General features: G+C 47.2%; 1 protein-coding gene and 1 pseudogene across 1 annotated transcript; one reads left to right on the forward strand and one right to left on the reverse strand.

Annotated features, from left to right (window-relative positions):
- The first annotated feature begins 960 nt into the window (after positions 1-960).
- Positions 961-18,159, forward strand: LOC142446252 (phospholipase A and acyltransferase 3-like). The gene is made up of 4 exons (XM_075548026.1): positions 961-1,098; positions 12,965-13,067; positions 16,206-16,474; positions 17,937-18,159. The coding sequence occupies exons 1-4, from the start codon at positions 1,090-1,092 to the stop codon at positions 18,021-18,023; spliced, it is 468 nt and encodes a 155-aa protein (XP_075404141.1). The 5' UTR covers positions 961-1,089; the 3' UTR covers positions 18,024-18,159.
- On the reverse strand, positions 11,002-11,794 carry LOC142444264 (protein FAM76A pseudogene; annotated as a pseudogene).
- Positions 18,160-18,469: the final 310 nt, after the last annotated feature.

The following is an 18,469-nucleotide window of genomic DNA, read 5'->3' on the forward strand; positions in this document are numbered from 1 at the left end:
TTGTACAAGCCCCTAATAAAATGATTTAAAAAAAAGCACCTATAAATAGTTCCAGGTGTGTTTGTTGAGCTTTAGGAGTGTTTTCCTGTTGGGAACCGGACATAATCAGCCTGACAAAACCGACTCCATACTGTCTGCCCGGCAGGGCTAAAGCCACGTCACCTCAACCTTATCTTATCCTGACACACACCAGATGGCCCACCCTTGTCTGCTCCAGCACCAGACATTACAACCGTAGATTTGTGTCCACCTGCCCTGTGTGCTCTACCCCCCCCCCCCCCCCGCCCTTCCTTTTGTTATATCTTCCCTTGGAATTCCTTTGTTTGCCTCACCCTTTAAAAAGAGGCTTGTGTAGCAATAAACTGAGACCTTGACAAGAATCTGCTTGGTCTTGCTCCTCTCTCTCGCCTGTTTCTCTTTCAGGCTGGGTCCCCCTTGGAAACCCCTCGAATAAGTGAGTCCCGCTGGTCGGGGCATTTTCCCTGTTGAGTCTGATGGGGTGTCACACCCTGGTCCCCAAGTCTATTTTTGGTATTCCCTGGGGACTTCATTGCTCTGTTCCATTCTCCTTGCTGTTCTGTTGCCTGCCCTTAGTGTTCAGCCCTGGTGTGGTGGGGTCAGATCAGGCACAATTCCCACACTGTGCCTCCAGTGTTGACCCTCGTAGTGCTATGGGTCAGTTAGGGACATCTTGTCTCATGGTAGGGCTGGCCCTATGGTCCTTTCTCTGTGCATTGGCTGCTCTCAGCAGGAATATTGGCCTTGGGGCTTGGTGGGCCAGGATGTGTTCCCTTTTCTCTCCTTCCCTCTTTGTTTGCTCCTGTGTGCTCTGATCAGACATGGCCCTCTCCCTGAGCTGCAGCTTCAGAATGCTCTGAAGTACATTCTTCTGGGGGGAAGTGGTGCAATTGGGGCTGGCTGTGCAGGATTTGAAATTTTATGTGACATTGTAAGCGGAAAAGGAAACTGAAAGTGAGATGCTCAGCACTGGTATAAAAGTTAGTCCCAAAGCAACCCAGGATCAGAGAGCACCAGAGAGCAGACGGCAGAGACAGTCAGCCCAAGAGCAACTCCACCTTTTGTCCTGAAATGTCTGTGGTAAGTTGATGGAAACATTCTCTCGGTGATTCTGAATGGGGAGCTTCCACTACTGGAAAGACTTCAGTCTGGTAGCAGCTCTTGGGTACAGCTAACTGCGGGACTTGTCTTTTGCTCTCTCAAGGACATTATGTTCCTCTTGTTAAAGTCTGTATCTCTGTCCCTCTGGTCAGTGTCAGACCCAGAGAGAGGAGCACAGAGAGCCCCAGGAAAGAGCACTGTCTTCCTGGGCTGGACTCCTGGGGATGGGGTGCAGGCCAGTCTGGGGGACACTGGGTCTCTGGGATGGGAGACTATTCCACCTCGTCTGTCCTTGGAACCAGCTGGAGTCTATTCCTACCTCTGTCCAAACCCCTCTGCTCAGTCCTGTCTTCTAGATACTTTCCCTCCTTGGAACGTCCATTTTCCTTTCAGCCTCTGATCTCTGAAAGGTCCCCTCCCGGTAGTCCTAATGGATGGCATCAGAAAATCTTCAGGAAGGGCTAGACCTCGCTCACTGGTGGCAGGCTGAACCAGAGCAAGCCCGGCTCATGCATTTGTGCAGGCATGGAGCGCCCAGCAAGTGAGGCACACACGGGCTTACTTATGTTTACTTGCCAATCGGTCAAGAACAATATCACAGGAACCTCCTGGGCCAGTGTTCACTTGTACCTTCTCAATGATCTGTAGTGAACAATCGGTGTGAACATGTGTGAAATGGTTCTCTGCAGATCACTAAGTAAGCACAAGTAAGCGAGAGCACACTTTGCTTCCTGGGGAACCTCTCCTTCTCAGGGACTTTAACTTTTAGAAGAGGCTTTTATTTTGTAGGAAGGTGATGTTGGTTTGGGGCAAAGACAGGTGTCAGCCACAGCCATCCTTAAAAGCAGAATCTTTAATGTGGTCAAAACTGAAATTGTTCACTCCGATGACCTGATACGCCAGACAAACACTACGCTTAACTTATCTATGAGCTATACTGCCCCTGAAATTGTTGGAATAAAACACTTCATAGGAAATGCATTTCCTACTCCAGGGGCATAGAGAGCAGGTGGGAAGGTTCTGGAAGGACATGAACTCTCCATGGTGCCTGCCCTGTGCCCATTACCTGGTCAATGGAGGGGAACAAGCTGAGGTACTGATGTCTCACTGATTACTGTTTAATGTAGAATGTGTAGACCCAGTAAATATTCCTCCCCTCCTGCCAAGTGGAGGCACCTTTGTCCTGCCAAGGCCTGGCTGATCTGTGGCCCTGGGGTGGCTGGAGCAGGAACTGGTGGAAGTCCGGCACCGCTGACCCTCCCCCAAAGCTTTCCTTTGCTCCATGGCACTCCAGGCCTTCCCTGGATCCTGGGGATGAGGGAGGGAGGGAGGGAGGGCCAGGCACACAGGATCGCTGGAACCCATGTGGAATTGGTTACTACAGATTAGTGCTCTTGAAATTCCCCTCTCAGTCTTTCTAATTCACTGAGTCAGAAAATTTCCAGGACGTGGTGGACCCCCCCCCCCCCCCCCAGTTCAGTGGATTAAAAACAGGAAAGGAGCTGCTGAACTCATAAAATTATGAACAGTTCCTTGATTTCTTCCAGCTGGCCCAGGAGCACACAAGTAGGAATGTGCCCCCTTCCTGGAGACCCAGAGTACTCCACCCTACCTCAGCTTAGGCAGATAGCTATTGGGTAATCATGATGACTTTTGGGTAAACCCTGACCTTACTTTCATTTGCTTGCTAATCTGTTGGGAACAATTACGCATCTGAAGCCTCTCTAGGATCCTGGCGATGAGGGAGGGAGGGACAGGCACACAGGATTGTTGGAACTCATGTGGCATTGAACACAATAGTTTAGTCAATCAATACAACTGGGCATCCGTGACCAACCTCCCCACCCACAGGAGGAGCCCTCACCCGGCCTCTTCCCCACACTTGTGAAAGTGCTCACTTTCCCAGGCTCATCATTTCCAGGGCATCCCCACTCTCCCTCACGTGAGGGGGGCTGACCCTAGTTTAATAAGACCACATGTGGTTTGGGTTTTGTTATCTTTAATTTAGTTCTCTCGCTTAATTTCTTTAGGAAATGCTTGAGCCTTTTCCTTGATTTACCAGTTTTTAGAATAATGGGATAACTCCTTGATATCCTCCTGGAATTTGAGAAATAAATGACATTCATGGATGACAGCATATTCAATGCGTTAGCACCAAACACATTTGATGTATTTCAATAAATGTAAAGTTATTTCTTTAGTTTTTCCTGAGTCAATATGAATTTTGATGAACACATTTATTTGTCAAAGTCTATACAAAGCAAAAACATTCTTACATTTAAAAATGTTCATTATCACAAACATACAAAGAAACAAGGTGCTACCAAAAGTTACGTGCTCAATTTCATGGAAAAACAGTGTCCTAATTTATTTGATTTTTTTGGGTTTTCAAGGGTGTAAATATTAATTTTTGACTGTAAATTTTTAAAGAAGCAGTCTGCAGCTTTTAAAAAATTTGTTTTATTGGGGGCTCGTACAACTCTTATCAATTCATATATCCATCCATTTGGTCAAGCACATTTGTACATTTGTTGCCCTCATCATTCTCAAAACATTTGCTTTCTACTTGAGCCCTTGATATCAGCTCCTCACTTTTCCCCCTCCCTCATGAACCCTTGATAATTTATAAATTATTATTATTTTGTCATATCTTACACTGTCCGACATTTCCCTTCATCCACTTTTCTGTTGTCCATCTCCCAGGGAGGAGGTTATATGTAGATCCTTGTAATCGGTTCCCCCTTGCTACCCCACCTTCCCTTCACGCTCCTGGTATCAACACTCTCACCACTGGTCCTGAGGGGATCATCTGTCCTGGATTCCCCGTGTTTCCAGTTCCTATCTGTACCAGTGTACATCCTCTGGTCTAGCTGGATTTGTAAGGTAGAAGTGGGATCATGATAGTTGGTGGGGGAGGGGAGAGGAAGCATTGAGGAACTAGAGGAAAGTTGTATGTTCCATTGTTGCTACATCGCACCCTGACCGACTCATCTCCTACCCAAGACCCTTCTGTAAGAGGATGTCCAGTTGCCTTCAGATGGGCTTTAGGTCCCCAATCTGCAACCCCCCTCATTCACAATGATATGATTTTTTGTTCTTTTTGCCTGATATCTCCATCCCTTTGACACCTTGTGATCACACAGGCTGGTGTGCTTCCTCCATGTGGGCTTTGTTGCTTCTGAGTTAGATGACCACTTGTTTACCTTCAAGCCTTTAAGATCCCAAATGCTATATCTTTTGAGAGCTGAGTTCTATCAACTTTCTTCATCACATTTGCTGCGCACCCATTTGTCTTTAGTGATCCTCTCAGGAAGGTGAGCGTCATGGAAGGCCAGTTTAATAGAACAAAGTGTTCTTGCATTGAGGGAGTACTTGAGTGGAGGCCCAATGTCCATCTGCTACCTTAATACTAAACATATATATATATATATATTTCCTTATTATCATATAAAATATATTTACATATGTACATGTCTGTATTTAGACATCTATAAATACCCTTTGCCTCTTAGTTCTTTTCTCTATTTCCTTTTACTTTTCTCTTATCCCTCTATCATACTCAGCCTTCATTTGGGTTTCAGTAATTCTTCTCAGTTACCTTACCCTTGATCAAGCCCTACCAGGCCTCTCACACCCACTCACCACCGATTTTGGATCATCTGTTGTTCCCTTGTCCCTGGGTTTGCCAACATCAGTTCCTTTTCCCTCACCTTCCCCACTCCCATGTCCACCTGGAACCCTCGGTCCCACTGTTTTCTCCTCCAGATTGTTTATTCAGCTTATCTTATGTAGATAGACCTGTGGAAATAATAACATGCACAAAAACAAGATGGAGTAAAAGAAAGCAACAAAAGAAAACAAAAAACAATAACAAAAACCAAAGACACACACACACACAAAAGCCTGTGGATAGTTCAAGGACTGTTTGTAGGCCTTTAGGAGTGTTTTTTGCTTGAGTCTGATGGGGTGCCAAGCCCTGGTCCCCAAAATCTATTATTGGTACTCCCTCGGGACATCCTTGCTCTGCTCCCCTTGCTGTTCTGGTGTACGCCCTTAGTGTTTTGCCCCGGTCTGGAGGGGTCAGGTTGGGAGCAACTTCCACACTGTGTCTCCAGTGTTGTCCTCTGTACGACTATGGGTCAGTGAGGGATGTCGCGTCTCATAGTGGGGCTGGCCACATGGTCTTTTCTGTGGATTGGTTGCTCTGAGTGGGAATATCGTCCTCAAGACTTAGTGGGCCAGGATATGCTCCACTCTCTTATTCCCCCTTCATTTTCTCCCATGTGCTCTGATCAGACATGTTCCTCTCCCTGAGCTGCAGCCTCAGTGCTGTCCTCTGAAGTAAATTCTTCTGTGGGGAGGGGTGGCTGTCCACATAGTTGGGTTTGGGCCCAGCCCCTCATGTACTTTTTCTCTTGGCCAGTATTTTGTTAAGGACTTTTGCATCGATGTTCATTTAGGATATTGGTTTGTAGTTCTTGATTCTTGTGGGATCCCTGCCAAGTTTCGGTATCAGTTATACTAGCTTCATAGAAGCAGTTCGGGAGTTTGCCATCTTTTTCTATGTTCTAGAAAGGTTTGAGTAGGATTGGTGTCAGTTCTTCCTTGAATGCTTCCTAGAATTCTCCTGTGAAGCCATCTGGTTCAGGGGATTTTTTTGTTGGTAATCCCGTGACATTTATGTCTATTTCTTCTATCGCTATGGGTCTATTGAGATCCTTGACATCCGTCGGGGATAGTCTAGGGAGGGATTGTTTTTCCAGGAATTTGTCCATGTCTTCCAAGCTGTTGAATCATTAGGGCACAGTCCTTCGTAGTACTGTATAATTATCCTTTTGATTTCATTAGGGTCGGTTGTATTGTCCCCTCTTTCATCCCTTATCCTTGCTATTGAAATTTGTCCCCTCCTGTCTTTGGTTAGCTTTGCCAGCAGCCTCTCAGTTTTGTTTATCCTTTCAAAGAACCAAATTCTTTTTTCCATAGTTTTCTTATTTTCCGTCTCCTGAATCTCAGCCCTGATCTTAATTATTTCTTTTATTTTGCTATTAGTAGAACTGTCCTGTCCACTCTGCTCTTGTTGCTGTAACTTTGGCGGCAGCATATCAATCATAAGTCTATCTTCCTTTTTCAGGTTTGCATGTATTACTATGAAACTTCCTCTGATAACTGCCTTTGCTGTGTCCCATAAGTCTTGGTATGTCGTGTTCTAATTCTCATTGGTTTCTAGAAATTTCCTAATTTCATCTCTCATCCGGGCCAGTACACAGTCCTTTTGTAGTAGAGTTATTCACCCTCCAATTGCTTGCTCTTGTCTTCTTCATCTTCCTTTTGCTGATTTCCAGTCTTATGGGACAGTGGTCAGAGAGAGAGGTCTGTATGATATCAATGTGTTTAAATGTATGCAGGTTTGCCTTATGCCCCAGCATGTGGTCTATCTCTGAATATGTGCCATGTGGGCTTGTAAAGAATGTGAACTCTTTTTTATTTGGATGAAAAGCTCTGTAACTATCAGGTCACATTGTCTAATTGTAGTGTTTAGATTTTTAGACTCCTTGTTGAGATTCTTTCCCTTTGTCTATCTTTCTCAGAGAGCGATGTATTGAAGTCACCTGTGATTTCTTTTTTTCAACTTTTGGAGCATTTGGTTAATGTTTTCAGTGGGTCTCTTGTTCGGGGAATATGTTTAAAATGCTTAGTGGTTTTTTGCCTACCATTCCCTTGAGCATTATATCGTGTTCCTCCTTATCTCTTTTTATGGTTTGCACTTTGAGGTCAATTTTATTTGAGATTATGATTGTGACCCCTGTTGTTTTAAGTTGCTATTTGCTTGGTATGCCTTTATCCAGCCTTTGATTCTGAGGCTATTTTTGTCTGTAGTCTTGTGATGTGTTTCGTGTAGGCAGCAGAGCGGTGGGTTGTATTTTCTAAGCCAGTCTCCTAGCCTTAGTCTTTTAATGTCTGAGTTCAGTCCATTGATATTCAGGGTTATTATCTCCATCTGTGGACTCTGTGATGTCATAGTATATCTTTTGGGTTGGGTCTTTTCCTACCTCCCTTTATTATCAGTGTGTTGTGCATGTGTGTTGTGCATGTGTGTGTGTGTGTGTGTGTGTGTGTAGGTGTTCATTCTTGACTTCTTTCCACCCTTAAACCAATGCTGTCTTGGGGTCTGTTTTCTCTTTGTTGCCCCCTGGTGGGATTGTTCTATCTGGCAGTCTCTTATTTATGCTTGGTGCGTGTTGTTCTTCTGGCCATACTGTTTTGGCAAGGATCTTTTGTAGGGCTGGGTTTCTTCTAATGTATTCGTTGAGTTTTGCCTGGTAGGGGAAGTCTCTTACTTCTCCATCTATCTTGATAGATAATTTGGCTGGGTAGAGTATTCTTGGGTTTGCGCTATTTTCCTTCAATTTTTGGAATCTGTTACTCCACTCTCTCCTCTTCTTCACAGTGTCCACTGATAGGTCTGAGAATATTCTTATTTGGGAACCTTTATATGTGATTGTTTGCTTTTCCCTAGCTGCTCTCATGATTTTCGCCTTTTCCTCAAAGTTGGATAGTTTAACTATTATGTGCGTTGGTGACTTCTTTTGATTCAGTCTAGCTGGTGTTCTTTCAGCTTCCTGAATTTTTGCCTGGTTTTCATTCATTAAGCTGGGGAAGTTTTTCTCCAAGAATTCTTTCACTATTGTTGCAGATGACTTCTTTGTTGTGTCTTCCCCCGGTAATTTAATTATTTTGATGTTGTTTCTCTTCAAAGCATCAGATATAGCTCCTAGGTTTTCTTCAGCTTCTCTGATGATCTCATTTCACTTTTGTTCACATTTTTAAAAGTCTGCTTGGCTGTCCTCTAGGTCATTGGTGCAATTCTCTGCCTCCTCCAGTGAATTGGTGAAGCCGTGAGTGTGCAACTGGTTTTTGTTGCCTAGTTCCTAAGTTCTTATATTTCCCTTTGGTGTATGGACTTTATCTCCTCTGTCATTTCTTCCTGTATCTGTATTGTTTCCCTCATATCCTATATGACTCCAGGCAGCATTCTGAAAATTTCTTTCTGTGGCAGATCAATGTCTGCTTCTTCTATTCACGTCGTTAGGTTCAGGACATCACTTACCATTGCCTTTTGTTTCTCCTGTTTTTTCGATTGAGGTTGTTGGGGTTGATTGCTGTTTGCATTGCGTTATTTTAGAAGAGCCAGGTGCAATTTTCCAGGGAGCCAAAGAGCACTGGCTCTCCAAGACTCATAGGAATGCTTCTTCGATCTGCCTACAACTAATTTCACTATGGAATTAGCCTACCAATGTATCCTCCTGTGACTTCACTCTTTCCCTAGTCAACCAGTATTATGCTATCTGGAGGGCAAGTTGGATGGTCCTCTCAGGGGACGCTGGTTGGGTTGTTGTGGACCCATGAGGAAGGTGTTATAATGGGTGATCTCACAAGAAGCCATGATGGTGTGGCCCAGGTCAGCTTAGGGCACCACAGATGGCATGCGTGGGTGCTTGCTGCAACAGGAGTGCCATGGAAGGTTGGTGGATTGCCCGCTTTGGTGTAGAGCACCATGAATGGTGGATGGAATTTCCCTGGTCAGGTAGATTACTGTGAAGGTTGGGAAAAGGATCCTGCAGCAGCATGGGCCATTGGTAAATGTTGGCCAAGGTGCCTTAGGCTGTGTGAGGCACTACGGCTGTTGGGAGGAAGTTCCCTCAGTCACATTGAACCACAGAGGATGGAGAGGAGCTCCCAGGCAGGATTTCCCCTGAAGCGTTAAGCACTGCAGAAGCTGGGTGGTTGGAATTTCCCTGGGAAGAAGTTGGGTAGGATATTCCCTGGTGGAGGGTGTGTTGGCTTTCCCCAGCCTTGGATTATGCTGCAGGGGGTGGAGCACTCCCAGCTGGGTGGAGGTCTGGCATAAATGCCCTAGGATAAGGGGAGTCCTCTGGAGGTTGGCAGTGGCCTAGACAGTAAAATAATGAGAAAACTCAGAGTGTGTTTATATTTTTGTATATCATGTAACAGAATATCTCAGACTTTAAAATAAAAAAACAAACAAAAACAAAAGACATGACTATCATTTTCCACAATCTTTCCCCAAGACTCAAAAGAACATCTGGAAAATATTATCTGACAATTGATCATGACTTAGCAGTTTCTCAGTCAAAAGGTTACAAAACGATTGAACACTGCTTTTTCCCTAGCTTAGAAAGGAAATGTACATTTCCTACTGGGGAGACGTAAGAGCATCATGGTCCATTGTTTCTCTTTTCAACTGTAGCTGTCCACTTCTGCACACACCGCTGCCCAGGGTTCCACACGTGAGGTCGCCATCCAAAAGGACGGAGAAGTTTGGTTCTAGGAAATGCGGAGCAAGTGACACTCACTGCTACAATTTGGAAGCTGAGGCCCAAGTCACCTGCCTGCAACATTACTGCTCGCTCTAGTCACCTCCTCGGTTAATGACTCCAGGGCAGTGGGGTTTGCAGGCGCGTTGGGCCAATTCTTTCAGCAACAGTCACATAGAGACCCTAACCGCTTGTCTGGAAATGCACATCTGTCCTCTCTTCTGGACGAGCAGGTTCCCGGGCTTGGTTGACCAAGGTCAAGGAGGGAAGACAGGGCACACAACCTTCTGGCTGAGGCCAACTTGTGCCTGAGAAGCACCTGTTTGCTGTACATTTCCATTAAGAGCAGGGAGTGTGGAGGCTGGGTTGGGGGAGCTATGGGGAGAAGGTAAATGTTAGCATTTTTCTCAATCAGATTTACTTGAGTCCGTACTGAGCACTTAATCTGCACTCAGGAAACGCTCTATAGTTCAAATACTATTCCATTTTGATTTGCTCCGATTAAAAAAAAAAGCCCTGTCAATTACACGGTAAGATAAGTAATTATAAGTAAGTCTATTGTTCTAAAGGAAGTGTGAGAATTGGACATCAATTGCATGAAATAGTCAGGAAAGGGGTTGGGGGAGTATCCAACACAACCTGTGTAGCCTTCCTTTCTACCCTTCTTTAAAAAGACATACTAAAAAAAACAAACAACAACCCTAAAAAACAAAACAAAGACAGACTGTTCCAATCCTTGCTCCTTCCCTGATAAGAAATATCTCCTTAAAGGATTATCCAAGAGGCCCTCCAAAAGGCACTTCACTTCCTACATATGAACAGAATTGTTCCACCTGAGCCATCAGTTTTTAAGACTACTCCAAGGTAACAGGAAAGAAAAGTTGGGATTCTCAGGAAAAGCTGGAGAGCAGGACTCTTCCTTCAAGAGGCATGGCTTTTACAAGAAGAACTAGCTAGCCTACCATTATTCCTTTATCAGGAAGTTTCTTTAAAAAGTAAATAAATGAAACTGCTACACATAGTACAATGTTCATACATAATATATCTGGAAAAAGAAAAACCAAGAGTATACCCTGGAGCAAATGGTGGGCTGAAGAGGCCAGGCCTCTTCCACTTTACAAGTCTTCAGTTGGAAGTTACAGAAGTTCAGAGGGTTGCAGTGCCAGGGAATCAATGCTTCACTGTTTGCTCAATGGTATGGCAGGATACAAAGATGGGGAAAATTATTCTGCACATAACACTGAGCAGTGATCTCCACAAAAAAACCGAAACCGAAACCGAAACCCAAACCCAAACCAAACCAACCCACCAAATAGTAGTGCCCAAGAGGGTGAGAGAGAGGAAAAGGAGAGATTCAAACCCCAAACACTCAGGCATACAGTGCATACACACACAAACCAAGTGTTTCCACTCAGTCTATCACTGCACTAAACACAAAAACAAAGTAAAAAAACTGAGATTGCTTAAGAAAGCTTGCAATTCCCAGAAACCATTGGGCTCTCCCATGGGGAACGGAGCACTCCATGTGCTGCTGCTGGGTGGCCTCTCAGGGAGAAGTTATGGCTCCCAACTTCTCGGACTTCCTGCTCTTGGACAAGGCAGTGAGTGGTCTGCTGCAGAAGTTCTCAGTTTGGGGCCTGCAGTTGTTCTGTAACTTCTGTGGGTTTGCGCCTTCTGGTTCATTTTGGCTGTAATCTGAGAGTCCTGATCATTGACAATCCACCTTCAACTCAGCAATCTTCTCTTTCTCTAAAAGCATTTGATCCTTTGGTTGCAGCCTCTTCTCCAGAGTGGCCACTTCTTCCTTGAGTTGGGCACTGATGACAGAGTGGTCAGGGCCCGGTGAACCCAGAGCCAGGTCTGGGGAAAAGCTCTCTCCATTGGTTGTGATTGGGTCAAACTTGGCCTTGTTCTTTGGGATTTCATTATTACCGAAGATGTAGAAAGTGTTTTCTGGCTGTTGGAATAGCTCCCACTCTGTCCAGTACACTGCTCCTTCTCCTGGTGGCCGGCACGGGAGGAGCTGCTCAGGGGCGTCCTCTGCTCTTTGCTCTTTGGAAGGAGTCCTTTGTAGACAGCGCAGGGAAAACACAGCCATTTCCCATCGGCCTTCTCTCCATCATCTTTCCTGCCTGCACGGTTCCTGAGAGCAGGGGAGTCCATACATTGTCTCTGAAATTGGACGGCACTGACATTTATTGCCAATGAATGCAACAATGAGGTGGCAACGCTGACAAGGCTGGCATGATCTGAACACATTTCTGGCACACTGCATCAGTTTTACTCTCCTCCTGGTCCTGCCCACTGAAGTAGGTACAATAGGATGGACAATCCGCCATCCCCTGCACAGCCCATGTGAATTCCAGGAAGATACTGCCCCACCACCAACTCCCAAGTCCACACTGAGATGCCTTGCCTCGGGCTGGACCTGGAGCCCAGCCTGTCCCAGCCCTGCCTGAGATCATTTAGGGCCCAAATATTAGAAACGGTCAACCCTAGGTTTCAAACCAGCTCTCCTACTCTCTGGATAAGGATCACTGGCCAGGGACTTCACCCTCCTGAGACCCCTCATGGTCAAAGGGGTGCTGGGTGATGTGGGTCAAGTGCTCGGCATCCTATTGGGCATGTTGCGCTTTGCACACCAGGACAGTGAAGCTGCAGCCTCACTCAGGCTGCATGAACACCGCTGAGGTTTCCAGGGAAGCAAACCAATGGCTCTCATATGTATAAGACAGACCTGTATGTCTAGGAAGAATTGTATGTCAAGAACGCAGCCCATCCCTGCCCAGCTCAAGTCCATGAGTCCGCTGCTAGCAGGAGTCCCCTTCAGACTCACGCAGCTGTTGGAAGGTGAAGCAGGAAGGTCAACAGGATGTCAAGAGGTGACAGCCCAGTTGGTGCAGCGTCACGTGGCTCCAAGGTCCACAGAGACACAACACGAAGACAATAGCTCCCAGGGACAGCAAGTCACATCTTTCCCCCCCAAAACAGATGCACAATGCAAGCAAAAAGGAGAACAAAGAAGTGAAGAGAGAGAGCAGTCCTCCCTTAGTGCCTCCCTTATTAAGAGACCACACCTGTATCCAAATCCTATGACCTGATTGACAGGTTAGACTTGACCCCTACCTTCACCCAGGTACATCAGGTTGGCAGAGAACCTAACCACCACACCCATTACATGACTAGTGGCCACTGTGGGGCAATAGATGTGCTTGGGAACAATACATTTCCTGACAGGCACAAACATGTTCTATACAAATAACAAACACATATCTAGCAATGCTTGCTAATGTCATAGACCCCCAGATCTCCTCTCCATTTCCCTTCCCCACACCCCACTTCCCTGTAGAACACATTTCAAGCCCCATCAATCCTAGTAAAGGGGAGGGGCCCCCACCTGTGTGAAGAGAGCTCCCCTCCCTGTTTCTGCTGTGACCCCCAGGTTGAGGGAGCTCTTGGCTGTTCCCTGGGAGGGCTCAGCTCTGCCTCACCTGCTTTTTCTGTTACAGGACAAGCCAAGACCTGGAGACCTGATCGAGATTTCTTGTCCTCTCTTTAGCCATTGGGCCATCTACGTGGGAGATGGTTATATCGTCCACCTGTCTAATCCAAGTAAGGACAGAGCCTCTGTTGAAACTGATCCAAGTAAGGACAGAGTTTAGAAGTGTGGACAGATGCACAGTGAACCATGTGCTTGTGTTCCCTTCACTGCCAGGCACACAGTAGGCCCTCAGTGAGCATTTGCTGACTGAGTCATGCTTTTCCGTGCTGAGACCATCAGCGGCTGTCTCTAGATCATCAGTCTGTGGACTGTTGACCTTCATTCCATTAGAGGCTCCAGCCCCTCCACTGCATGCTTGGTAAGCTTCCCTCCACGTGTCTACTCCCCTGAGCATTCATGTCTTGTTCTGGATCTCTAAGAATGGAAAAAGAAACATGCTTCCTTCAAATCCTTCACAACTGGTGTTCACAACAAAGGGCTCTGGTGGTGTGGAGGGCTACATGTTGGACTGTTAACCACAGGGTCAATGGTTCAATCCCACCAGCTGTGCCAAAGGACGGAAACCACAGGGGCAATTCTACTCTGTCCTATAGGGTCACTGAGTCAGGATCATCTCCGTGGCAGTGAGTGGTTTTGTTGTTGTTGCCAACTCTTTCCTGAGTCCCACAGGGCAGCATGTCCAGTGATGTGTGAGCTCGCCCTCTGTGGGTGGAGAGAAAGCACTGCCTTTGTGATGAGAGGTGTCAGCAGGGCAGGGAGGGGGAGGGGAGAGGAGGGCAAGGTGGAGCAGAGGAGGCTGGGATGTGGGGAGCATGAGGGATGTAACTAGAAAGTGGGGGTGGGGCAGAGGGACCAGGGACTGAGAGACAGAGAAGGGGCAGGTAGAAACATAGAAGGTGAACAAGCAGCCATCTAGCTCAGAAGCAAAAAAGCCCACATGGAAGAAGCACACCAGCCAGTGCGATCACGAGGTGCCCAAGGGACCAGGTATAAGGCATCATGCAAAAAAAAAAAAAGAATATATGTATGTGTATATATGTGTATATATATGTATATATATATATATATACCATATTGAATGAAGGGGGAAGTGCAGAGTGGAGACCCAAGGCCCAAGTGTCGGCCACTGGAGATCCCCTCATAGAGGGTTTTAGGAGAGGAGATGGGTCAGTCAGGGTGCGAGGTAGTACCGATGAAGAACACAGCTTTCCCCCAGATCCTGGATGCTTCCTCCCCCCAACTACCATGATCCGAATTCTACCTTGCAGGGCTGGATAGGGCAGAGGTTGTACACTAGTACATATGAGGGCTAGAGGCACAGGGAATCCAGGGCGGATGATACCCTCAGGAACAAGGGTGTGAGGGGCAATGCTGGGAGAGTGTAGGGTGAGTGGGTTGGAAAGGGGGAACTGATTACAAGGATCCACATGTGACCTCCTCCCTGGGAGAGGGACGGCAGAGAAGGGGGGGAAGGGAGACTCCGGATAGGGCAAGATATGACAAAATAGCGATGTATAAATTACCAAGGGCACATGAGGGAGGGGGGAGCGGGGTGGGAGGGGGATAAAAAAAAGAGGACCTGATGTAGAGGGCTTAAGTGGAGAGCAAATGCTTTGAGAATGATTGGGGCAGGGAATGTATGGATGTGCTTTATACAATTGATGTATGTATATGTATGGATTGTGATAAGAGTTGTATGAGCCCCTAATAAAACGTTTAAAAAAAAAGAAACATAGAAGGCCTGATTCAGGGTTGGGGAGACTGAGGGGCAAAGAAGCAGAAGTAAATGCTTCTTGGTACCTTATATCTATAGTCAACTTGCTTCCCCAGTCTCTCCTCTGGGAACTATAGTCCAGTAAGGAGGGTTGTGAAGAGACCCTTCTCTCTCCTTTGTTCTCAGCAGGGGTCTCTCCCCTCTGCCCCTGCCCTGTTACCACAGCTGGAGTGATCAGAGGAGGAACAAAGCCTGCATCCTTTGAAATGCACTTTGAAAGGGAGATAAAAATGTGTAAACTACAGTGTAAGAAACCCAAAAAGTCCGGGACAAACTTAGGCTCCATGGGATTTGAGTTGCTTTCAACCTGTCTTTCTGATGCCATCAGTCCCTCCCGGGTGCTTCCTGGCTTCCCAGCAGGCCTGGGTATCCAGCACCCACTTAGAGGAGAATCTGAGACTTTGAGCTGGAGAGAGCATGGATTTCATCTGGAGCATCCCCCTCAACATGTCAATGTTAGAACTGGGGCTCAGGGAGGACCGGCTTGCATGAGCCTGAGCTAGAACCTGGGACTGGGTTGCACACAGCTGTTGTTTGTCCCCGACTGTCTCAATATGTCACCTTAGCCTGTGTGGCTCCTCTGCCTTGGCTCAGGGAGGTTAAGCAAGTTTTGAGGTCACAGCTAGTGAGGGGGGAACTGGGCCTAGAACCTGGATGTGCCCTGCCTCTTCTCTGCTGCCCCTCTCTGCCCTCCCTCCTGATGATTTCAGACACAATGAACTCCCACAATCCTCTGGGAAAACCCACATCCTCTACTTTAGGAAGGAAGGAAACAGAGCCCAGGGAAGTCCAGTGCGCCCTCCCATCACACAGTCCAGGGTCTCATTTGTGCTCTTTGAACTTGAGACAAGATAGGACAACAAAGCCCTCCCTCCAAAACCCAGTGCCATCCAGTCAATTCTGACTCCTGGTGACTCCATAGGGCAATGTAGAACTGCCCGTGTGGGTTTCCAAGACAGTAACTCTTTATGGGAGTTGAAAGCCTCGTCTTTCTCCTTTGGAGAGGCTGGGGGCTTTGAGCTTCTGACCTTGCAGTTAGGTGCCCAACACATAACCACTAATCCACCAGGGCACCTAAACCTTCCCTAAAAATCTCACCACCATTAAATCTGTAATGACAAAAGGACAGGGAAGAAGTGCCCCCTGTGGTTTTCTGAGACTAACTCTTTATAGGAGTAGAAATCCCTGTCTTTCTCCCGATTAGCGCCTGGGCTTTGAACTGTTAATCTTGCAGTTAATAGCCCTACTTGTCACCACTAAGCCATCAAGCCTTCCCTCTCACTCACTGCAATTGAGTCCTTGCTGACTCACAGCCACTCTCTGTGGGCTTCCAAGACTGTAACCACTTACAAGAATAGAAAGGCCAGTCTTTCTCCATGGAGTTACAGGTGGTTTTGAACTGCCGACCATGAGGATTGTAGCCCATCTCCTTGCCCATGCCCATGAACAAGGTCTTTTTTCTTGGGATCTATAGGTGGACTTTCTGGAGTGAGCTCAGCCAGCATTGGGTCAAACAAAACAAGCAAGGCCAAGGTGAAGATGGAATTGCTGTCCATGGTGGTTGGGGGATACAAGTATCAGATCAATAACAAAGATGATGCCAAGTACACACCACTGCCTCCCAACATGATTGTTCGCCAGGCAAAAGAGATGGTAGGGCAGGAGCTGGCCTATGACCTGATCAGCCATAACTGTGAACACTTTGTGAAGAATCTTCGCTACAGAATCCCCCACAGTGACCAGGTATGCTCGTCCCATGCCCCCGTTTATAGGAACCAAAACTTCCCTTCAACTCTCAGAGGCTGGGTGTCCGCTGGGGGCTTGGCCAGGGTGGAGAGAGAGGCAGGCACAAGGCCAGAACAGCAGAGATGGAAGCCCTGCCCTTGAGGATGTCACAGCCACTGTCACAGTCAGGGGAGCCGTGAGCATGAGGAGACAGGCAATTCGGCCATGCAGGGCAGTGTGGTGACGGACCACAGCCACAGGAATCCCCCTGTTGTGGAACCTTCCCTGAGACAAGTCCTCCCAACAGCTAAGCAGGTTGTAGTGCCCGACTTAAGGAATTAGAACATTAGCAACTGAGTCTCTCATAGGCATCAGCCATGATTGCGGGGCGCGGGGAGTGGGATTTGAACCCACAAGTGTTTTGCTCCAAGCCTGTGGTCAAGGAAGACTTCCTAGAAGAGGTATCCCCTGAGCTGAGTCTGACTTAAGCCTTTCAGTTCAGCTGAAGCTGGGGATGAGGCAGAGGTGAGGAGGGAGAGTGGCATGGGGATGAGTGCAGGCAGGGGGGCCAGCGCGGGTCTGCAGGAGCCAAAGCCACGTCATGGGGTGGTGTGTGTGTGTGTGTGGGGGGTAGGTTTTCCCTCTAAAGGACCAGCCAGTACGTGCTGGAGGTCTGCCCAGCAGCTAGTCCTGTGGCCCTGCTCTGCTCAGCCCCCAAAGCAGCCCCAGGCAGTAGGTACAGGTTGGCCTTCTGTGACAATAAAAGGGTTTGGGTCGTTGTTCTTCACAAAAATAGGGGCTGCTCCTGCTCTCAAGGAAGTAGACAAACTGAGCACCCCCTTATGTATTATAGCTGACACCGATGTTTGCAAATAGTAAATGTGAACCATTGGCAAAAGTTAGGATTTCTGACACCACGTGTCTTGCCTGTACGTCCATGTGTCCCTCCAACCTGGGAGCTGCAGAGTGAGCACATTCCATGAGGGGACCCTGTCTGCCTCATCCTGCAGAGGACAAAGGCAGGCGTTATCATCGATGCAATCAGCCTAAGTGTTCATTTGTTTTACAAAAAACCCCAAAACTTTGCCTTCATGTATCAATTCAACTACACACGTGAAGGTATATTTCCATGTAAACCTCCCCACTCTAGAATGTTAATCCTAGAGTAGCCCCCAAACAAGGCCGGGGCCTTCCCAAAATGGGCTGCAAGTTTCTTATGGAAACGCCCTCTGTTTAGGAGCAGGGCACTGGAGAGTCAACCTCCTTGGGGTCATCAGGCTGTGCACCCCAGATTTAGAGGGAGCAGGATTCAGGGCTTGTCTCATAAGGAGGGAGGTCAAAGATGAAGTGGGGGCAGCTGTCTGGGACTTGGGTCACAAGAACAAAAGCCCAATGGGCCTTTCTGAGCTGAAGACTTTTGTGTGGCAATGTGTTTTGATAACCTGCAGGTAAATCTGTCCCACCCTCTCCTCTGTTGCAGGTCGATGATGCAGTCATGATTTTAGGCGTTGGGGCCTTAGTCGTGGGAGCCATACGCGTCATTGGCAGCTTGCTGTCCAAAACCTAGTGGCCAGAACAGTAACTCCAACTACTTAGGGGCCTCTAGCCTAAACAGAAACATCTCGGGCTTGCTTTACTGATTTTACTGTTTTCTACTCACTGCAGCTTATTTTATCAGAGCTCAATAAAAGAACTGCTGTTGATGTTCTTGTTATTCTTCCTGTTGTAAGGTGCCCCTGAGTCTGTCCCTACTCAACACAACTCTATGTACAACACAACACAACCTCGTCTGGTCCTGCACCATCCTCACACGCGTCATGCTTCAGCCCATTATTGTAGCCACTGCGTCAATCCCTCTCATTTTTCGCCGCTGCCCCTGGACTTTCCAAGCATGATGTCCATCTCCAGGGACTGGTCTCTCCTGACATGTGAGATGACGTGTCACCGTCCTTGCCTCTAAGGAGCATGCTGGCCATGCTTCCAGGACAGACTTGTCCTCTTTGCAGCCCGTTG

This window comes from Tenrec ecaudatus, chromosome 4 (genome assembly GCF_050624435.1).
Source record: "Tenrec ecaudatus isolate mTenEca1 chromosome 4, mTenEca1.hap1, whole genome shotgun sequence".
Lineage (NCBI taxonomy): Eukaryota > Metazoa > Chordata > Mammalia > Afrosoricida > Tenrecidae > Tenrec > Tenrec ecaudatus.

What these genes read in the sequence shown, in the direction of transcription:
- LOC142446252 (XM_075548026.1), top strand. An exon ending in CGTCCACCTGTCTAATCCAA is followed by an intron (nt 13,068 to 16,205) that starts GTAAGGACAGAG and finishes TGGGATCTATAG; the next exon opens with GTGGACTTTCTGGAGTGAGC. An exon ending in GAATCCCCCACAGTGACCAG is followed by an intron (nt 16,475 to 17,936) that starts GTATGCTCGTCC and finishes CCTCTGTTGCAG; the next exon opens with GTCGATGATGCAGTCATGAT.